General features: G+C 55.4%; 1 protein-coding gene across 12 annotated transcripts in view; it reads right to left on the bottom strand.

The window, feature by feature from the left end:
• The window catches only part of RALGPS1 (Ral GEF with PH domain and SH3 binding motif 1), a 303143-nt gene that overhangs the window by 1453 nt on the left and 278975 nt on the right, over positions 1 to 22715 (bottom strand). For 6 of the 12 annotated variants that reach the window (XM_019970864.2, XM_019970862.2, XM_019970867.2 and 3 more), the window contains 5 exons: positions 11876 to 11959; positions 10469 to 10574; positions 8589 to 8681; positions 8305 to 8410; positions 7622 to 7713 (listed from right to left, as the gene is read on the bottom strand). In XM_019970864.2, coding sequence (XP_019826423.1) covers positions 7622 to 7713; positions 8305 to 8410; positions 8589 to 8681; positions 10469 to 10574; positions 11876 to 11959 — 481 coding nt within the window. Of the gene's footprint in view, positions 1 to 4; positions 3149 to 7621; positions 7714 to 8304; positions 8411 to 8588; positions 8682 to 10468; positions 10575 to 11875; positions 11960 to 22715 lie in introns of those variants that run through there. The other 6 variants (XM_019970868.2, XM_019970872.2, XM_019970869.2 and 3 more) reach the window with 3 other exon arrangements.

Below are 22715 nucleotides of genomic sequence, written 5' to 3'. Positions count from 1 at the left end.
CTGGTAAGGAAAAAAAAAAAAACTTTATAAATTCAGTTGGCAAGAGAGAGTGGGCTCTTTCATAAGCAGAACCCCTTCAATGCCTTCTGTTCAGGGTCCACAGGGGACTGGGTGACGAACTGGCTTCTCCAGGGAAGGGAGGCAGGCCGCACTGTCCCACTGGGCACACTCAGATCAAAATTTCTACAGCTTTCCACCAAATCTGTCCTCCACAAACTTTCAGTTGTCAGAATGCACTTGGTTGACCTTGAGTTACAGAATGCGTTTGACGGAGAGGAGTAAAAATTACTCCTGGGGAGAGGTGAGTGAGCCGTTTGCATGGCAACATGATGATACTAGCCATCTACTCCATGGTTCGTAGACAGCACTCTAGAACTTTCATTCAGGGGTGCCATAATTTCTTTGCTTAAAAAAAAAGATGCAACATATGCATGCAAGAGACACCACCTTCAGTGTTTTCACAGACACTTGTGCACAATGGTGAGTCAGAGAGCAAGACCCAGGAATGCTTCCTTCCAGGGTGAGAACCCACCTGGGGACTTTCCCCTTTGGGGTTTGTGCCTAGCCCTACCTCTGGCCTGGCTTGCTAAGACTGGTGGCGTGAAGGACAAACCAATGTTAGGAAGATAGCAAGCGTGGCCCTGAGCCCCTGCTGGGAGAGCCAGGAGCCTTATAGCTTCATCCGCAGGACTCTTCTGGTAAGTTCAAGGTTCTTACCAGTTCTATGGAGAGTCCAAGCCAAGAATGTTTCCAGGAGGGGACATGGGATCAATTTCAACTAGTGAGAAGACTAGACACTTTGATAAGAACTGCAATTGTGCTATTTCAAAATTGAGCTCAGAAGAAAACATTTGTGAAAGATAAAGAAAATCTGGAAAGGGCAGGGAATGATCTGATTTAGTGGAGCCTGAAATTTAAAGGTTTTTGGATTGGCTTCTATGATATCTCATGATGGAAAAACCAGGACAGTTTGAGGAGTACAGAAACTCAAGGAAAGTAGTTCAAACTTTAGACTTTAAAAAAAAATTAGCAGGTAGAATCAGAGACAATCGGTTAAAGCATTAACACCGCATGGTTCTGGTGAGAGGTGTTGGGGTGTCTGGTGTGTTCATTCAGACTCCAGATGCTAGTTTGAGTAGTTGTTGGTATGAATTAGGTGCATGCATCTGACCCCAGCTGTGGGAGGGTGTGCGAAACACTGATGGACAAGGTTTGATGGCTTCATCTTCCCCATTGGGTGTTTCTCCCACCACCAAAGTATTCTAGACCTTGTTCCAAAGGAAGTTAGTTACTGAGCACAGTAAGGTGCCATCACAAAATAAGACCCCGATGACAATCACTTTCCTCACTAATTCATCTGAATTTTCGGTAAAGTGGTCACCTTTTGATCAAAATACAGGGGTGGGTTCTTTGGCAGTTTTTAAATCAACCTATTACATTTAGTGGTTAAGGTGTTGTTTTGAAGCATCTTGCCCAGAAACTCTTTTAAGAGTAGTTTGCTGTCTGATCAGTGTGAGCTCTGAAACCACGAGACTGACAAGGACCCAAAAATCCAGTCTCTTTCAAAAAATCATTCAGGTTTCCTTCTCAGAATCAGGACACCCAGATTAGAAAAAAGAGAGAGGGAAAGAGGAGGAGGAAGAGGAGAGGGGAGAGGGCAGAAAAGGGCTGAGGGGAGAAGCTACAGTGATAAAGCTACCATAAATAAAGCTAATCTTTGTTCATGACTTTAAATAAAAATGTATTTGTGCAAAGTAAGTCACTTAAAAACATGACAAGGAGTGATAGGTGAAGGATGTTGTTCACCTGAAGAGCTCTCAGCCAAAACCAGAGCTCTGACTGTCTGCTCCCCGGGGCTTTGTTCTCTCGTCACCATGGTCATCAACTGTTGTGCCCTTGGACTTGGATGATGGAGAATTTGCTGGTGACTGTGTCTGGGGGCAAGAATGGGGGAGCTTAAGGCCTCAGTGTCACTCAGGCTCCCCAGTGTAATCAGGAATCCCAGAGGCCCCGCCCTGGCAGTGGAGGCAGAGAGATGAGGAGGGGGGCAGCGAAAGCCTGGCCCTGTGGGGAGAGGTTGGTGCAGAGTAGCTTCTGTGCAGCGGGTCAGGTCACCGCGCACAGCTGGCTTCGAGAAGCTGGCAGAAAGCGGCTCCCATGCTGGCACAGGGCAGGGTGGGGGGAGGGGGGAGGAGCAAGTGGGGGTGGGGGGGCGCCTTCAGACCCTGCGGGAGGGGGCTGGGAGGAAGCAAGCAGGCCAGCGGCTGGCCCAGTCCATGGTTCGGAAGCCGGGTCCTATCTCAGAAGAGCCGACCGCAACAAGGCCTGGGAGGGCCTGCGGGCCCAGGGAGCAGGCCTTCCGGATGAATAGCACCCATAGGAACAGAAAACAAGACACAATTTAAGGCATTGTTTGTTTACAGTAAAAGAATGCGAGGGACCCTTAACACAGGAGGAAACTGGGCTCTCACTCTGACCTTCCTCGGTGGATGAGTCTATCGCTTAAGGTGAAAGCAGGGCCTCAGAGAGAATGAAGTGTGTGATGTCACGAGTCTTGTGCCAAAATGCATGTTTCTCGGATAGTCCACGCTCGCTCGCTTGCACGCACACAGACACGGCACGCACACGCAGAGGACGCTTCGGGTATACAAAATCTGAGGCAGCCCTGTGGGCAAGCGACCCCACGCGCTGGGGTGAAAAGAGCCAGTCCCCAGCCTGTCTTGTCCCTCTGGCCCTCACATGGGGGTCGCCGTCCACTCTTTGTGCAGGAGAAAGCCCTGGGGACCCAACGTGGGCCGGGTGCTCTCTGGTCGCAGCAGCAGCTGGTGGACAGACATGGGCCCAGGCTGGGCAGGCGGGCAGGCAGGGTGTACAGTCTGCGGACCGATCAAGGCCCTGCGAGGTGGTGCTGCAGAATGAGGGGCATGAGGATGGCTGGGGATCGGCAGGTGGACCCCACACCGGCAGAGCCCTCCGGACTGTGAGGCCGTGTCCCCTCAAGCCCAGGTCTGAGTCTCCCAGCACCCCGCCAGCGGCCTGTGCCCCGATGTGCGCTTGGCCACCAGTCCCAGGCTGGGCTCCCAGAGGCCTCCGAAGTCACGCCAAGTCCTGCAGAGACTTATTCAAATGACATAAGGTTTGCAGGTACCTAGAAGAGAAAGCTCAGTCTCTTGTCAAAGTTCCGACCTTTTGGAAGGGGCTGGGGCTGGGGGGTGGTGGAGGGGTCCCTAAGGGAAGGGTTCAGGCCTCTCCTAGTCAGTCTGTGAATGAGTGGGTGGGGATGGGGAGAGGACACAGCAATAGTAACAGCCGCCATATGTTAAGGGGCCACCATGTGCCAGGAAGGGCTCTGAGAACCCCATCAGTATTGTGTCCTGTGTCCTCACAACAACCCCAGGAGGCAAGTACTGGAATTATTCCCATTATAAAGATGAGGAAACTGAGGCTTAAGGAGGTGAAGGACACAGCGGGTGAGTGACAGGGCTGTGACATCACCACCCACGCTCTCAACCACTATCCTTGGGTCAAAGCACAAGTGCATTTGCAGGAGGAGGTGACTGAGCCTGTAGGGTAAGCCCATGCCTCTGGAGAGAAGAGGGGTGGTTAGCGGATGGTAGGAGTTGGCAAGTAGAAGCACAAGCAGAAGGAGGAAGTTTGGGGATGTCAGGAACCCCAAGACCTTCCCATGCTGTGTCCCCAGGACCAGATCCCAGCTCCCTTTACTGGGGGACCCTCAGCCCCAAGATCACGGTGCTTCTCCTTCCCTTCAAAGCTGCTGACATGCCCCCAGCCCCAGGCCTCCTCCCCAGCATGGCCGTGGGGTTCCAGGAAATTTGATGAGAAGCAATTTCATCAGAAACAAATCCATCTTGGTGTCAATTTGGTCAAAATGATGAATTGGAAAAAATGCATCTCCTTGCACCAGGAGACAGTTAAAAGAATGGTCGTGGCAGCACTGTTCAAAATAGCAAGAAGCAGGAAATCCTTCTTGGGATCACGGACAGGAGAAGTGATAAGAAATTACAAACAAACGAATCACAGCTACACACTGACACAGAGGAATCCTAGGATCATACAGTAGGAGAAAAGCAAGTCACAGAAGAAGCTATGCAGTAATAGCTCTGTGAAGAATCCGCCTTGCAATGCAGGGGACATGGGTTCAATCCCTGGCCGGGGCACTAAGATCTCACAGGCTTTGGGGCAGCTAAGCCTGTGTGCTGCAACTACTGAGCCACGCAACACAACTAGAGTCTGTGCGCGGCAACGAAAGATCCCGCCTGCTGCAACTAAGACCTGACACAGCCAAATAAACACATGAATCAATGAATGAATAATGAACATTAAAAAAAATTAAAAGTGCGCCCCAGATAATGCATAAAGCAATCAAATACGAGTGCCAATGCTTTACAGCAACAGTAAACAAACAAATCAGGAATGCGGTTATGGGGTGCAAGTGGGTGGGAGAGAGAGAACTTGGAAGACCCCCCTGGGAGGGAGGTGTTCTGAGGCCTGGGAAGTCTTGCCATTAGGCTGGGTCGGGGCACATGGTTATTTGCTTTATCGCTGTGGTTTACACCTTATATACATGCCATCAGTAAGTTTAAGTGTACTCGCTATTGGGCTTCCCCAGTGGCTCAGCGATAAAGAATCCACCTGCAATGCAGGAGACGTGGATGAGGGTTTGATCCCTGGGTCAGGAAGATCGCCTGGAGGAGGGCATGGTAACCCAATCCAGTATTCTTGCCTGGAGAATCCCGTGGACAGAGGAGCCTGGCTGGCTACAGTCCATAGGGTTACAAAGAGTTGGACACGACTGAAGTGACTTAGCACACACACGCACGAACGCACATATTCCCTATTATCACAGACGATTTTAAGAAATGCAATTCCACAAAAAAGTCATTCAGGCACTGAGAGTTTCAACGGGAGAAGATGCATTTCTGTATCACCTTTCTCTGCAGCCCCTTCGCGTGCCATCGCAGGCAGGTATTGTGGCTTGTTTCAGTAATCCCCTGCTGTGGAATATTTAGATGTTGCCATTTTTATTACATACAGCAGACAGCAGGAATATTTGGTTGAAAGTAAATTAGAGATAAAAAGTATTAAAAAATAGAAGACCTTCTCCCTTAGGTCTAAAAACTGGACAAAAATACTTCAATGTTGCAAAACCTTGCTGCGGGAAGACAGCACTTGCCAGACATGGTTTGCAATCCATTTGTCCTTCACACAAAACACCTCCCCTGCTAAGTGGGTTTGACCCAGGTCCCAGCTACCTGCTGCGGGGCTGCTGCCTCCCTCAGGCTGCCCCCCAGCCCCCAGATCAGGACACAGGCTCTTGTTCAGGGCAACCATCCCGCTCCTGACTGCCCATCTCCTCAGAGCCACGACTGTCTTTGTGGGGCAGACACCGAGGAAGGGCCTGCCTCTCTCTCCGCCCCACCGACTGTGGGGCCCACTTCAGGGCTTCAGTTCTTGTCACTCCTTGGGGCCACCTGGGTACAGGTGAGCTCCAGGCGCCGTGCCCTCAGAGCCAAGGAGGGGCCCTGCAGGCACTGTGTAACCAGAGCAGAGGGGGGCAGGAGGCTCTTCCTCTCCTAAGGGGACCTGAGGTGGCACTTTGTTTATCACCTTGAGGTGACTGTCAACCCAGGACCCTGGTCTCCTCATCACGGGGACGGGCAGTTACATTTGCTTAATGTGAAAAACATGCTCTAGAAACTTCAAAAGTGTAGTCTCCTGTATGCTCTTTCACTAACGTTACGTGCACCACCATGCATAGGATAAATATGCATGTGTGTTTTAATACAAATGAGATCATCCTGACATGCATTTTTACACTTAAGCTTTCTCACATGTGACTTGCAGCAGCTTTTAGGTAATCACACACACATCAGGGGCTGCACAGTAGGGACATACTGAGGGTCAGCAAGGTTTCCAGTGGCTTTTCTTTCTCTCTTTCTATTAAGGACAATGCTGCAGTGAACACTCTGACCACAAGCCTGTGTGTGTATGTGTGAGCATGTGCCCAGGGACAAATTCCTAGCAAGTGAGTGCTGCTGCTGCTACGGCGCTTTAGTCGTGTCCAACTCCAAGCGACCCCATAGACGGCAGCCCACCAGGCTCCCCTGTCCCTGGGAATCTCCAGGCAAGAACACTGGAGTGGGTTGCCATTTCCTTCTCCAATGCATGAAAGTGAAAAGTGAAAGTGAAGTCGCTCAGTCGTGTCAAACGCAATTTATCTTGAGTTTCCCTGTGGGGCCTCAAGTTTATCCCTGTGTCAGTCTTGCCCTCCTGTTTTAGTTTGTCGAGGACTTTCTGCTAATTCTACCGTCGAGCTTCTTATCATGTCTAATTTGATCAGCTTGTCATACATTTCCACATCTATGTTACAGATGAAAATACTGAATGAGCCCACACTGAACACAGAATCACGGGACATGCCACTAGAGACCTCCCTCTGCTTCGTGAGAACCACCCTGGGGGCTGAGAAGTCTGTGACTGAGCTGCGACCAGCACCACGGAAGCCCTGGCCCTCCTGGCCCCACACGTCTGGTGTGGCCTCCGCACCACCATCCTCCTCCTCAAAGCTGCCTCCCTCTAGTCCAGCTCCGATGCTGGCTCTCTAGACAGAGGAGAGGGACCAAGCTCCTCCACCGCCACCCTCTTCCAGCTCATCCTGGGGAACAGGTCAGGGAAGTTCAGGGCCGGGAGCATTGGTTCTGGTCCCAGAGGCCCACACGCTGCCTGGGCTGGTGTGAGGGTTGGGTGGCCACCTCTCTCACAAGCCTGGACAGTGGAGTCTCTGCTTCCAGGCCTCTAGCTCGATGGCAGGAGGCTGAGCAAGTCAGGGGCCCTGGGGATGCCTGTGGTGGAAGAGCTCAGGGGTGGCAGGTCTAGACTGTGCTGTCAGGCAGGAGGGGGTGAGACCTCACTCACCAGGGGGCCCTAAACCAGGGTCAACCACTTTGTGAGCCTCAGTGACCTCAGCATAAAACGGGGACAATTCGGGAACCTACCCCACAGGGATGCTGGGAGGATTCGGCCAATTCCTACACGTAAAGCATCTCGCCTCAAGCCTGGTCCTGGGAGCGGTGGCATCGGGGTGGGAGCGAGCCTCAAGCCAGGGCCTGGCAAACCAGCAGTCCCATTGGTTCAAATATGCCAAGGAGTGGGGAGCCCCACTCACCAACAGCCATGGCTGGCTCTCAACAAGTTAGCTATTATCCTTATTCCTAAGGGCTGTGGGGGGCAGGGAGACCCTTTGGTCAGGTTGGAGGATGCCCAAAAATCAACTTTCAGGGGGATGACCTCAATAGATGCTGTAGCCTGAGCCATGGGGCAGTACCCCACCTGTCACCTGTCTCTGATGGGATGTTTCTGTGGTGTTTCCTTTAGTAGCAAAGACATGGGAGACAGGTTCAAAGTTCTAGTCTGAAGCTGGGCTTAGTTGTAAGCCAGATGGGGGGTGCCCTGTCTCATGGGGAAAAGCTGATCAAAAGAGAGTCCCTGGGAGCCTCGCTGATAGTCTCTGGGGGAAGGAGGAAGGTGTGTTTTCTGTGGACCCTTGCCCGAGGGTGGGAGAGGGTATTTCAGGTGACAAGCAGGACTTTGGTGACTTTACCTGAGGCCTGTTGCTTTTACATGCATCATCCAAATGCTTGTGCCACAGGATTGCATGGAACCGGGAGCCAGTCTGGAACTTGTAAACATTGCCTGGTGGTGGAAAGGCCACTGGTTGAGAGGAAGGTCACATGGGAGGGTCTGCCCATGGTGTGAAGATAAGCGGGAACCTGGGTGACTGCCTTGGGGAAGGTCAGGAGCAGCCAAGGTCGGGGCGCGTGGATCAGGAGGCTTCTGTGCCCCTCCCGCCCCCATCTCTCTCAACCATTTTCCCCGCCATGGTGTCTTGGGCTCTGGGGAAGCCCGTGGATCCTTCTCAGAATAATGTGTCAAATGCATAAGATAAAACAGACTCCTCCAGCTTCAAAGTCACTGCCTTATCCAGCACGATGCTATTTATTCCAAGACCCCAAAGCCACAGCTCCAGGGGAGATGGGCCCCAGCAGCCACAGGTGAAAAGGATTCCTGCAGCCACTTGCCATGCGCACTGCTCATTGGACACACCCACCACGGTCTAAGCAGCTTTTAGGGACTAATGGGACCCTGTGAACATCAGTACCTAACGTGAAGGGAAAGCAGCAGCCTCAAAAGTTCCTACTTTTGTGCATTTCAAAACGCACATTTAGCCCCAGAAGGAACAAGGCAGAGAGAGGCTACAGGCACCAGCTCTGGCCTGCCACCTACCTTTGTCGGGGTTATTCAGCTGGAATATGTCCGGGTGCTCAGGGTCGTCGGGCAGCTGCACCATCCAGCCCACGACGGAGACCTTCTTACCAGGTGTGGATTTATACTGCAGGGGAACAACAGCATAGCTGGGAGGCCCGTGCCTTCCACTCCCCTAGGAAGGCCCACCTGGGCCAGGCAAGCTTCCCTCCCATCCCCACCACCTTTCCCCACCTTCCCCCCACACCCCTTGCAGTTCACACTACATGAAGGCCCAGCACAGGGAGTTCTTTCATGGAACGTACATGTTTTCTGTCTGTGCCCCGCAAGGACTTGGCTCCGTAGTACAGGAGGGTGGATCCTGAGAGTATGACCCAGTACCTGGTCCATGAAGACAGCTAGGGAGGAAGGGGAGGCAGAGTGACAATGTCACAAGTGGCAGGGGTGGAGTCCCCAGGCTGCCTGATTAGAGACGCAGGCACATGGGCGGAAGCGTGGCCCCTTCTTCTGAGCGGGGCCAGCGTAGGCCTCCTCTTTTCCCTGCCCTCCACCCCTCGGTGCCACGCCTCCAGGGCCCCGAGCAGCCAGCGAGACTCCTCAGCAGATCGTCAGCCCCAGCCCTGCCTCCCCTCCCTGGCTCCTTTCCTCCCAGAGCCCTTCCTTTTCCCACCATGTTTAGTGCCAAGGCATAACTTCTGTGAGTTTGGGTGACCTGAACCCAAGAACGTCCTGGGGAAAAATGGACAAGTGGAAACCACAGCGTGGAAGAACTGGAACGTCTGTGATGGGCACTCTTGGCTGAGGGTGAATGGCAGCACCTCGAAAGCATTTATGGCTAGAAGGGGTGATGCCCAGCAGGGCCAAACTGCTGGTGTAGCTTTTGTTTCTCTAGGCATAAGGCCTGGAATCCCCGGTTTGGGGCTCCACTCATTGGTTTGGAAAAGCCAGTTCTGCAAAAGCGAAGCAAATATCCCATCGCGGAAGGACAGAGGTTCAGCAGACTGCCCTGCATCACAGCCTGGGGGGCTCCTCTTCACACTGGTAGGGGCCGGGGTGCTGCGTTGTCTCAGATGATGAAAGCAGTGGCTTTCAGACCTTTTTGACGACACCCCCGCCAGGTGTGTACGACACACAAGCATGGTGTTGTGTGTTGACCAAAAGAAGCTTCATGAAACCATACTTGTCTTTATTATGTGTAAGAAACTCCAACATTTTCCAGTCTATTCTGTTCAAAACTATGGGTCAGGACCCCCTGGACTGCCTTCATCGCTTTACCAGTGGGCCAACCAGCATTTGGGACAACAGTGCTTTTAGGATATTGCCTCGCTCTGGCTTCAGGATGACTGGGGCCTGGATGTAGGTACACAAGGGTGGCAAGCAGGTCTGTACAGCAGACCAGGTACAGGGCCTCACGTTGCAGGGTGCTGCGTGACACTGAGTCCAGGGGCAGAGAGTGGCCCAGGGCTGGGGTGAAGATGCTTCTCCTCATCCGAGAACTGCCTGGAACCCGAAGATGGGGAGCTTTTAGACCGGACCCCAGACTACGGGCCTGGCATCTTCACACTGGGCATCAGTGGGAGGGGGCATCTCCAAGTGGCCTCATGGGCAGTGGATGAAGGCAAACAGCAACCAGAGACGGAGAGGGAGGCCAGAGTGGACACTGGCAGACGAAGCCTGGAGACTCAGCTCACAGGCAGGTTTGTGGGCAGCCAGTCATGGGTGTCCCAAAGAATGAAAACAGAGGCCTTTGCAAGGGGCTGAGGGGTCATGGAGCCAGGGGTCTCTGGGTTTGGCACCTGGCAGCTAGTGCTGGAGCCTGAGAGACCTCTTGATCCCTGGTCCCTGTCCTTCCCACCACATGTTTCATGATGGTGCTGAGCGGGTAGGGGATCTGCACTTCCCAGGCCGTGCTGACCATCTCAGGCACAGCATCCACCCTGACTGCCGGGGCCTCCAGGCTTCCACCTGCCCTCAAGATAATCACACGGCAACGTCCACTGCCTGCTCGCTCTGTGCAGGGCCACACACATGACCTTCCTGCCCAGTCCTCCAGGAGGTAGGGACTATTTTATTCCAATTTACAGATGTGGAAACTGAGGCCCTGCCCACCCTGTGGCATAGCCAGGGCTGGGACCCTGGTTGGCCTGTCTCTGGAACCCACGCCCTCCCTCCCCTCTGCACTCACCGCGGGCTTCCGTCCCTCCTTGAGCAGAGTTTTCCTTCTCAGAGGCCCCTCCATGGTGGGGGTCGCCGCAGAGCTCCCCAGTGTACAGATACATGGACCGGTGGGGCTGGGCAGTGGGGGGAGAACATGGGTCAGACATCACCCAGAGGAGCTGGGGTCAGGCACCCTCTCACCCATGGGGCCAACAGGCCCCCCACTGCCAGGTCCAGGATGCCACCACAGACTGAGAACTCAACAGGGCTGGGCCAGGCCCGGGAGGGAGGGCTCTGTGGCCACAGAGAGCCTGAAGGAAGATGGCTCTGGGTTTGCCCACAGCTCGGAACGTGCCTCGCCCTTGTCTTTCTGAGCGCTGAGCAGCTCTAGGCTTGGGGACCACGCTCGCTCCCTGTAACCCAGCTCCTAGCGTCACCCACACCGCATCCTGCTTCCTCTCCCGCTGCGGATCTTGGGACCGTGCAGCACCCGCTCCTCCTTGTGTTGGCAGGAGCTTGGGAGGAGCAGTGAGGAAGTAGGAGGGAAGGGGATGGGGGGACCCCAAACCCCATGCCCCGCACCTTTGCCTCAGGACGCCTCTCTCCCGCCTCTGCCATGGGGATTAGGGCGCCACCTGCAGGTGAGGAGGGCCAGTGCGGCGCCGGTCCAGGCCTCCCTCCGAAGCCCTGGCTTCGGCTCCCTGGCTCCCTGGATGGCACCTCCTTCAACGCCCCACCGAAGCCAAGCTGCTATCCCTCGGCATCCCAGAATCACTGATCTCATGCCCTAAATATGCAGGACTGCCCAGCTCAGCCACCCCACCCCCCACCTTACAGCAGAACTTGGTCATCCTTTGAGCAACTTCCCGACCCTCTCCTCTGGCCTCCCTGCGTCCACTCTTGACTTCCATGCGCTCTGCACACCGCAGCCAGGATGACCTGGGTCCTGCCACTCCCTTCCCTCTCCATCCCTCACCCCTTCCATCCCCCTCCCTCATGCAACCCCTCCAGAGCCTCTGCGACCACTCTCCTCACCGCCTGCTGGACCTGGCTCTGGTCCACCTCTCTGGCCTCACCCGGCGCCCTCTCCCGTCTCTCACTTCTTACAACCTGGACTCTCCTTCACTCCTGGAACCACCCTGCTCCTCCTGCCTCCTGGCCCCATGGACTATCCTTAGGCTGTGGGTCTTCTTACCCCAACGCCTCCCTTCCCTTTATCTGGCTAGTTCCTATCACTCTTCCAGTCTTTTCTCCAGGTTAGCCTCCTCTCTGGACCAGCGGCACCCATGATTTTCTATTCCATTTCTGTCTCAGCCCCATGGACCGAGGCAGAGGCTGTATCCGTCTCGTCGGCAGCCTTGAACACAGCGCCTGGCGCCCAGCAAGCGCCCTGGAACTACTTGTCAAGTACATGATCAGATGAGTAAATGAGTACCTGTAGACGCAGCTCCGGGTTCTGGGAGAATTCCGGACTGGAACGCGCCAGTTGGGCCCCAGCGTGGCATAGAGACGTCCCCTGCTTCAGAGGAAAGGAGCTGAGTTTTAGCAACAGCCTGGGAAAACGAGTCCCTCCGGAAGAGGCGAGGGCATCTCAGACCATGTGGTCATGAGCTCCAGAAACCTCAGCCCCAACTCCTCCCCTGGCCTCCTCGTTCACACTGCAACACATCCGGGGTACACCTGGAGCACAACACCCCTGGAGCCTCCATCAGTGCGGGTCCCCAAGTCTCCAGGTAAGTGCTTCCTCAGCCTTAAGTGTTCAGCTTTCTTCCAGTGACAAGGGGATGACTAAAATCTGGGCACACCCCTCATCCCAGTGTGAGGTTGAGAGAAAACACTGAGTGAGTGTGAAAGTCGCTCAGTTGTGCCTGTAAAGTCCCAATATTCCATGGTCAATCCAATTAAATGTGTACACTTATGGACACAGAACTGTGGGCTGTCCTGCGTGTTGGTCCAGGGCAGAGGGGGCGGGGCATGTATCTACCAGCATCAGTATCTACCAGGTGCTACTGAATTCCTCCGTTCCAACCTAGATAGCATATTGAAAAGCAGAGACATTACTTGGCCAACAAAGGTCCGTCTAGTCAAGGCTATGGTTTTTCCAGTAGTCATGTATGGATGTGAGAATTGGACTGTGAAGAAAGCTGAGCGCCGAAGAATTGATGCTTTTGAACTGTGGTGTTGGAGAAGACTCTTGAGAGTCCCTTGGACTGCAAGGAGATCCAACCAGTCCATTCTGAAGGAGATCAGCCCTGGGATTTCTTTGGAAGGAATGATGCTAAAGCTGAAACTCCAGTACTTTGGCCACCTCATGCGAAGAGTTGACTCATTGGAAAAGACTCTGATGCTGGGAGGGATTGGGGGCAGGAGGAGAAGGGGACGACAGAGGATGAGATGGCTGGATGGCATCACCGACTCGATGGACGTGAGTTTGAGTGAACTCCAGGAGTTGGTGATGGACAGGGAGGCCTGGCGTGCTGTGATTCATGGGGTCACAAGGAGTCAGACACGACTGAGCGACTGAACTGAACTGAACTGAACTTCCATCGGACAGGCTCCTTGCTGGCCCCAGACGGTCCCCAGCAAACCTGCTCTGTGATCCGTTTCAGGGTCTAAGAGTTGGTGCTCCAGAACCCTCCGTGGGCTCCCATCTGGCCTCTTTCTCACCCGTAGTTCCCCTGCAGTGAGCCTTTCCAGGGGAAGGTGTAGCGTCCAGGGCAGGTAGGGAGCTGAACCTATTTGGGGGTCAGGCTTCCATCTCTCTCTCTTTGCCCTTTCCTCTCTTAGCAGAATGACTTCCTGTGTCTACCTGGTTCTCAGTCTTCTCCTGACCTCTGCAGGGGTCTGCTGCTGCTGCTGTTTAGTTGCTAAGTTGTGCCTGACTCTGTGACCCTGTGGACTGCAGCCCACCAGGGTCCTCTGTCCATGGGATTTTCCAGCCAAGAATATTGGAGTGGTTGCCATTCCCTTCTCCAGGCGATCTTCCCAACCCAGAGATTGATCCCCCATTTCCTGCTTGGCAGGTAGGTTCTTTACCAACTGAGCTATGAGGGAAGCCCAATAGGTAACTCCTATCTTATTTAAACTGTTTCACTAATAGTCTGTCCCTGGGCTATAGCCCTCCATTGGCCAAACAATGATGCAACTCAATTTATAAAGCCAGACAAGGTCCACACTCTCTTTTCAACTATTCCCTCTATTGTCCACTGCCAGTCCCAGGTTCCTGCACGTTGCCCTGTGGCATTGGACACCTGGGTGGTATGGGGACGTCCTCATTCATCACCGCAGGTGCATCACACCATCTCTGAGCTCAGGTTCCTCTTAGGGGTGGCTGCATTGCTCCCTGCCCCTCCATCCTCTGCTCAAGAAGGAACAGTTCTTGACGACAATCTTGGGTTTGCTTTCCAGAGGCCCAAGCTCAAGGTTGGTGGGAGCCTGATGGTCATCCAGGTCGACTGCCCTGGGACCCTGTCCTTCTCATCCGTCAGCCACTCCTCTGTAGGTGACAAAGAGCTGCAGCACGTGCTCGGTCCCCCAAGTCCTCAAGCGTAATGAGTCTCAGCCCTTTCCCCAGCCAACCCTCATGATATGATGGTTGCAGGCCCACCCCGCCCCCACCGTGCACTCAGAGGCCCTGGCACCTTCAACCCCTGGCCCACAGGCCAGAGTGCCTCCTCTCTTTCTTCACAACTGGGTGTGACACCATGGCATGTCACAGCCCTGTGCTTGAGCAGGCAGCGCAGGGGCTTAGAGACTGCCTCCGGGCTTGCCTCTCTCCCAGCCATGGCCAGGATTCCTTATGAGGCAGGGCAGGGTCTGACAGTGAACTTTTCTGCAGCAACACTCCTGGGCCCAGAGGATGCCCCCTGGTTTGATGTGCATTGCTGCTCTGAGCTCTAATCTCTCTGGAGTTGAGGATGGAGCCTCCCTTTGCAGAGCTGGATCCTCTGGCCCCTTCTTCTCCACATTTCTTCTCATGAATCTTTGCTCCTGGCATCCCAGGAAATGTATGACGACAGTGGACTGTTCCAAGACAGGGCCATGTGGTGGTGGGCGCTGCCGCCTCTTCTCCTCTTTTGTGAGACAATCCATGGCTGGAAGGACTGACTATTGATAGAGGGCTTTAAAGACTTCTGTCCTCCCATGGATGGAGGAGCCCAAGGCTACATTCCATGGAGTCACAAAGAGTTGGACACGTCTGAGCAACTTCACTTTTCTTTCTACTTTAAGACCTGCATCTTCCAACCAGTTTAGCCTTCTAAGCAGTCTTTCCTCCTGTTCCTCCTGAAGGAGTGAGGTGACCCAGAGTGCAGTGGACTGGTGGGATGTGCAGGGATGCCGGGGGTCACTGGGGCAGCTCGTGGGAGAGTCACTAGTGAGTGACCGCTGCTATGCATCAGGCCATTGATTATCTCAGGGGAGCTTTGTTTTAGCATCGCCGAACGGGGTCCTGAGGCTCAGTTATGTGAAAACACTGAACTGAGGCACATTCAAAGCCAGGGTTTGAACCCAGGTCTGACCAACTCTCCAGGCTCCTTCCACACTTTTCAGGGTGGGAGCCAGGCTGAGCTGTCACCTTTGGAGGAGTTTGCCAGGAGGACTGGGTCGTGTTTGGAGCCAGCATCCTGTGGGTGGCTCCCTGGCCTTCTGTTCTCAGAGGCACCCTTCTTGCAGGTTTCTGCCACAGCACACGGTGAACGGGCTCTGTCAGTGTCTGAGAGGCGGGATGACCACAGATTCTTAGACCCTGGGTCTCCTGGGGTGGGGCCACCTGCCAGGTCCATTGACCCCCCGACAGTCTTCTCCTGGTGGTTTGGGCTGCCTGGCACTTAAGAGCAGCTGCCATCGATCACTTGCTTACCATGAGATGGCTGAGTGCTCTCTCACCCTGCTCCTCCCAGTTCCGTGGGGGGAGAGGGCACTGTTCTCACCCTGTCTTAGATGAGGAAACGGGCTCCAGGAGGGGTAGCCACCTACTGGCCTGTCATTAGGGATGGGGACACATGTGCTCACAAAGGGAGGATGTCTTTCCCACAGGAAGCCGAGTGCCCCTGTCAGTCAAGCTGCTCCAAGTCGGGGGGTTGGGGGGGCGGGGGTCAGAGCCCACTCTGCCTGGAGCCTGGGGAATGACCCTGGCCTTGAAGGGCAGTGGAATGGTGACTTTTTGCCAAGGCCAGCTTTTAGGAGACTAGAGGCAGGGTGGTGGCTGGCCTTTCCGCCCAAGGCAAGCCTTGCCAGGCTGGAGGAGGGCTGTGACAGGTGGGTTGGCTCTGGCTAGGCCTAGTACAGAAGAGCCAGGATCTTCAGCCACTGGAACCAGACCATCTGATCACATCCCTGCTCTGAGAATGTTATTTGAATGTTCAGGACCAGAAAATGCAAAACCAGTGGGCAGAGGTATTTAGTGAACTCCAGAAATCATGGGACTCTCCAACTGACACAGGGAGCTCCCAACTCTAGAATCACAGACACCTTTTCCAGCAGCACGCTGGGAACAAGTGGCTGAACAGAATGCATCTCAGGAAGGCCATTCTACGGGCCCCTCTTGGGGACAGATCTTGGTGGGGTGGAGGCCTGCAGTTGGCCACCTTCCTCATGGGAAGTTTGGTTGGGGGAAGATGTGGGCTCACAACCAAGCAGAACCTCAGTTCCAAAGGGTGTTCAAGAAGATGACAATGAAGAGGAGGAGGATAAAGATGATGGGATGATGGTGATGATGGGATGATGAGTACCAGATGCTAAGCAGTCCTGGGTCATTATCCTGTTTTATCACAGCACTGAGGGGCAGGCACTGTTCTTATCCCGCCTTATAGATAAGGAGTCTGAGGCTTAGAGAGGTGGAGTAACTTGCCCAAGGTCACAACACTGGGAAGAGAAAGATGGGAGGTGCCAATGAGGTGGAAGCAGCCAGGGGCCTGTCTGGACCAAGAGTATCCTGAGAATTCAGAGCGGCCAAGACAGGTCTGAAAGGCAGCTTTCCCTCAACACACACTAGGTGTTAGGTATCTCAGGGGTTAGATTTCATAAAGCTCTGAGTCCCTGTTGCTGGTCCAGGAATGGGTAGCAGGGAGGAGCCTTGGATAATAATCACATTGAGGCCTCAGTAATCTTGTCTTAGCAGAAGTAGCACACCGCCTCCCCCGTTCTTCTATCTTACATACAGAGACCCTGGTCAGGTGTCCTGTGGAAGGGTCCACACGATGCTGTCCATCAGCAGTGTCCACCTGCACCAGCAAACCCTTGCCCACTGGGCCAGAGCTTGGCCCTGGCCACTTCCTAATGACTCATCCTCATCTGCAGGCAGGAAGCTGCCTCCCTGAGTCTGCACAGCCATGCTAAGGACCACACATGTCCCCCGGCTAACAGCCCCCTGGAGGGAATCTGCAGCAGGCTCTCTGCTCTGCAGGCTTTCTGCAACTCTCACCAAGCAGAGATGCTGAGCCCCGACACACAGGCACCATGAGATACCTCGTGCTCCCTTGATGATGGTCACAGTGTTCCCGGGCCCCTGGGGTTTTCTTTCCACGAGGAGGCACTAACCGAGCTTGGGCAAACCAGCTAAAGCCCACCACTGCCTCCCTGCCCTTCCCTGCATGCCTCCTCCATCAGCTGCTGAGCCCCAGAGACCCAGCACCAGTACACAGGCCACGCAGCCATGGCCACCCCTGCCCTTCCTGAGCCCGTGCCAGCCTGAGGAGGGGGCTCCAGCCTAGGAGACCATGAACGCCCATCAGCAGCTCCCAGACGGGCAGGGGAGGCCCGGGTGGGCTGGCATCCCCAGCAGCTCTTCAGCCCCCTCCCCATGCTCGGTCCAGCCCCGACCCCGGTGTCGGGGGCTCACAAGGTCACCCACTTGTTGTCCAGGCTGAGTCCTCTGGGACTCCCTTCCAGTAGTTTTTGTTAAAGGACTTTTGCTGCCTGGTAGTCAAATTCTTCTCTAGGCAGTGTCCCTGATCCACTGAGTGGGTCCCTAGGAGCTGTATTTGTACTGGATGCTTAAGTAAGGGGACAGAACAACCCCTGATCCAAGCCAGGTCAATCAGGTTTAACTCTGGCAATGAGGAATCAGATAGGAGAGGCTGACAGTCAGGCTCTGCAGCTCAGTGAAGCTCTAACATGTAAATTTGGAAGCTAAGAGGCATCATCCCTAATGTGATCTGAGAGGTCTAGAAATCTGGGCTGCAGACACAGCGGAGAGCACAGTAGATATGCACAGAGAAGAGTAACTTGAGATGGAAGGAGGGGCCTGCCCACCTTGCAGGTCCCGACCCTGAGGGACTTTAGGTGCTGGACACAGAGGTCGTGGGCAGAGATTTCTCAGCTACCTGGGAAGCCGTGGCAGCTAGCTGGCAGGGCCCAAGGACAGGGTCAATCAAAAGGTCAGGGGCTGTGCCCACTCTTCTCTCCCAGAGGAGCCTGAGCTCCTGGGTGGAGACTTGCTTGCCAGACTTCAGTGCCTGATGCTGAGAGCAAGGCAAGCGATGGCACCTTTGGGGGGAACCAAAAGCAGAAGCTTGGCGCATCACCCAGCTGGGCTTCCACCCAAGGCAGAGCAGCAGAATGGAGGCACAGAGCGGGATGGGCCTGGGAAACCAGACTGAGGGGTGGGCAGGTGAGGGACACGAGCCTCGGGGTGGGGCTCCTGGGCCTCAGCCACAGGGGGATGGGGTGGGGTGGGGGTGGGGCAGCGAGGCCCTTGGTGAGAGTCATCCTGAAACATCACCCTTATGCTTGCACTTCAGTCGAAGTGAACCCCTCGCCTCCAGGATCACCCCCCAGAACCTTGCCTCCCTTTCCCAACACATGGCAGTTTGGGGCCCAAGAGGCACCCCTGAACCCTGGCCCATCCCAGGGCATCTGCCAGAGTCCCCTAACCTTCTCCAGGAGGGAGAGGACTGTTTTCAAAGGCTCTACCTTGGGAGTGGCAGGCCTGGGGCTCTGCTGCCATGATTCCATTTTCCTGGGACCTCCCAGAGGATGCTGGGAGATTTCAGAGGCTAAAGAGAGTACAGAGGCTAGAGAGAGGCAGAATCTGCATTATCGAATCTCCTCTACACCCCAGAGCACCTGTGGGCCCAAGTGTCGACAGCTCCCTCTTACAAGTGCCTTCCCCACAGTTTGGTCACCCTAGAGGCTGGCAGGCATGTGGACACCTGCCTTCACTGCAGTTCATCCATCCCAGGATGACTGAACTGCCACGTGGGGGACTCTCTCTTCACCCTACCCAGTCTTAGACTCCAGGATCGCTTGCTTGCTGACAAGAGGTTCCTACCGAGTGAAGTTCATACACATCCCAAAGTAAGTTCCCTGACGGAGCAACTGCACCTACATGCCCAGATCTTCCTGTGAGCATCCTCCCTGTAGAGTTGGGGGAATCCAAGTTTCAGAGAGGTTGAGAGACATGCCCAGGGTCACCGAGAGCGCAAGCAGCCCTGACCTCAGCCTCCCCCTCCCCCAACACGGCTGACAACATCCAGAAGCCACCATGACCTCCCCCTGCAGAGGCACACCCAGAACTCCAGAGACCAGGTTCATCGCGGGCCCTACTGCTCCTGCAGAGACTCAGGGATGCTCAGCATCGCTGGGCCACCTCTCCTCCCAGGACATGGCTCAGGCCTCGCAGCCTCCTCAGGTCCCTCGACCCCCGCCCTCGAGGGCCCACTCTAGTCCTTTTCACTTGGTGTCCTTGGGCTTCTGCTGAACCATCATCTCTACAGAAGTCACCCCTGAACCCGCCGTCTGACTCGATTCCCCCTGCTAGACTTTGCCATCATGTCCTCTTCCCGACCTTCTGTGCACTTGGCGTATCGACCAAATCTGTCTCCCACCCTGGCCGTGAGCTGTGACCAGCCCCCTGCTGCAGCCTCCCCCTCCCCTAGAAGGCAGGGTTTGGGAGGGCGGGGCGGAGGTTTGTGGGGCCGGGGCGGGGTTTGGGCGGGCGGGCGGGGTGGGGCGGGGTTTGGGAGGGAGGCCGGGGCGGGGTTTGGGCGGGCGGGCGGGGTGGGGCGGGGTTTGGGAGGGAGGCCGGGGCGGGGTTTGGGCGGGCGGGCGGGGTGGGGCGGGGTTTGGGAGGGCGGGCGGGCGGGGTGGGGCGGGGTTTGGGAGGGAGGCCGGGGCGGGGTTTGGGCGGGCGGGCGGGGTGGGGCGGGGTTTGGGAGGGAGGCCGGGGCGGGGTTTGGGCGGGCGGGGTGGGGCAGGGTTTGGGAGGGAGGCCGGGGCGGGGTTTGGGAGGGAGGCCGGGGCGGGGTTTGGGAGGGAGGCCGGGGCGGGGTTTGGGAGGGAGGCCGGGGCGGGGTTTGGGAAGGAGGCCCGGGCGGGGGCGAGGGGCGGTGCACTTTCTTCACCTGCTCCCTTTCCCTCTCCCTCCAGAGGGGGCTTCTTCCAAGGGCCCCTCTGCCTCCCAGGCTTTCCACCACCCGTATTTTGGCCAGTTCGTCCCGTGAGAAGGCTCTTCCTCACAGGCTAGAGGAGACAGGAGGCTGAGTATTTCGTAATGAACTTTGTGACGCGCTTTCCTATTTTACCCCTTAAAAGGTGACCCATAAGCCTTTCTGATCATGTCCTGTTTTAAAAAAGTTAAATGTTACTTTTTCCTGGGTGAAAGAGAAACATTTACCACTTGTAGAAAATTTGGAGACTACAGAAAAAGAAAATAAAAGAAACTCACTCAATAACTCTAGAAGCAGAGATAACCAAGATGAATGATCCCATGCACTTTCTCTCTCTCTCTCTCTCTCTCACACACACACACACACACACACACACACACGTGTTCATCCCTGTCATCCACTCTGCTTTCTCTAAAAGCCTCACTTAAAATGTTTAACTCCTGGGCTGATACTCTTGTTCTACTCAGGCACAAAGAAGCAGCTGTTACCCCTTCCGGACAGGCCTGCCTAACAATCCCACTCTCCTTCCCCTTCGTGAGGATCCTGAGGTTGGCTCGAGGCCAGCCTGGGGCAATGTCCACAGCCCCTACGTTTCAATTCATCATGGAGTTTCAATTTATCAAGGACTTGCTGCGCTGAAAATGCCTTCCAGGGCCGCCCCCTCCCTCCTTGGGAAGGCAGAGGTGATGCGGGGCTCTCTCGCCTTTGTCCCACTCCCAGGATGCCTGAGGTGAGAGAACAGCAGGTCTGGGACATAAGCTGGGTCCCACGCTTGCCCCCTCCCCAGTGACTCTCTGGCCTCTGGTTCCCTGGAGCTCCCTGAGCCAGGACCACCACTCTGTCCTCATTCTGGGCCCTGACGATAGGGGAGGGTCTTTGGGGGTCTCTGAGGGCTAAGAAATGACCCACACCACCCAGGGTCTGACCACTTCCGGGCTCTCATTTCTTCCCATCCCTCCCCAGCACCCAAGCCTGTGACTCGCTGAGGCTGAGCTGGATGAGGGACAGGAGGTGAGCAGAGCTCGGAAGTGACCCTTGAACCCCCATTCCACAGGCCCAGCAGGAACAGGACCCATTGGCCACACCTGGCCCACTCCCACAGAGAGCAGCCCAGAGGGTCCCCAGGATACTGGGGGCTCCAACACGCCTGCTCTTTAAGACTGGCCACTTCAGTCCAAGCTCTGGACTGCAGAGGATTGCCCAAGGGCGCCTTGGGGCCCCGAGGCTGAAATATCCAGGAGTGTGACCCAACCCGGAGAGACACTCACAAAATGGGCCACATGACCACCCCCTTAGCCAGACAATAAGAACCATCCTGCCTGTCCGTTCACATGGCCTCCAGGCTGACTGATATGGCCTCAGACCAATGGAGGGGTATGTACTGGTGGTGGGGGGGTGGTCACTGGCCTGGGCCTCCCTGCCACGCATCCTCCCATCTGCTTCCATGTGTCTCCCTAGCCAAGGCCAAGTTTGTCACTAGGGTTGGGGGACTGGTGGGCAAGTGAGTTGAAGGTTGTACCCTGTAAGTTTCAGGGCTGTGGGGCAAGGTGCCTCCCCTCCAGCCCCTGCCTTGCCTCTGGGGACTGGAGAACTAGGACCTCTTCCCCTGTGGCCCAGCCCTCTCCTGCACCCTTGTCTCTGGTTCCGAGGTCACTATCTCCTCACGCAGGTATAAGGATGCAGGGAGAGCGCATTCTTACAGCGTCTGCCGAGAACAGCAGGCGGGGGTCCAGGAGGGGAGGCTCTGTGGGTGCACCTGCTGGCCTCTGGGCCCAGGAAGAGTGAGGTCTGGTTCCTGGGGAAGAGGGAATCCGCTCCCCTTCAATGAGCAGGAGCAAAGTGGCATGGGGGAGGCCAGGGTGGAGGGGGGTCTGGTGGGTTGGGCTCCAGGTAGGCAGAGCCCAGGGGAACTTGTGGTCACTGCACTGTGAGAGAAAGAGCAATGTTTTGCAAAGATTTCGAAGGTGAGGTAAAGCTTCTCCAACTCTCCCGTGGGGTCTTTAAGAAAGTCTCGAATGTTCACATGCTTTTGAGGGAGTGGACTCTTTCTGGGGGACATGAGAAGAGGCCAGTGCAGGACAGCAGTGGAGGCTGGAGGCTGGGCCACGGGGGGTGGGGGGGTACCTGGTGTCTGGATCATCAGGGTCACCTTGAATCTCTAAAGCAGGTGGTCTCCTGTTCCCCTCAGGAAGGAGGGGCTGGACTGAGAGCGGGGTCCCAAGTAGATGAGAAATGGGGGTGGGGTGCTGTTCTGAGGGCCCTGGAGGCAGGCTGAGCATCTGCACAGCGGGCTGCGTGGGTGACAGTGCTTGCCAGGGAGCTCTCCAAAATGACCTATTAGAGACACTCAGATGCAGAGTCAATCCACCGCTAAGCTCTAAGTTGAATCTACCGCTAAATCCCAAGTGGAAGAGAAAGAAGCGAAACACCAAAGCGTGTGGAGTTCCCCTCTGAGTGGAACACGGCACTATGTCCCTGAGGCAGGAATTCTCTCACCCCCTTCCTCCCTGGCAGCTCCCATCTCAGTCGTGGGGGCTCAGCAGGAACCGTGTCCGCCACCCTCAGAGACTAGTGAGGTGTCTGGCAGGGAGCACCTGCTTAACACACAGCTTTGAATGAATGAGTGAGCGAAGGAAAGAACAGATGAGTGAATGAGTGAGCAAATGGAGGAGTGAATGAAGGAATGAATGAAGGAATGGAGGAGTGAATGAATGAACAGATGAATGGATGAGTAAATAAAGGGATGAATGAGTGAACGGGTAAATGACCGAAGGGATGAATGAGCCATGAGCAGGTCCAGGTCTGGGTGCTATTCAGGATAACTGTCGCCTCGTTGGCTTGTGTGTGGTTGGGGAGACGCTGGGTTGCCCCAGGAGTCCCCTGACT

The sequence above is a fragment of the Bos indicus genome, chromosome 11 (assembly GCF_029378745.1).
Source record: "Bos indicus isolate NIAB-ARS_2022 breed Sahiwal x Tharparkar chromosome 11, NIAB-ARS_B.indTharparkar_mat_pri_1.0, whole genome shotgun sequence".
Lineage (NCBI taxonomy): Eukaryota > Metazoa > Chordata > Mammalia > Artiodactyla > Bovidae > Bos > Bos indicus.
Note: the sequence above shows the minus strand (reverse complement) of the source record. Positions and strands in the feature narration are given on the sequence as shown.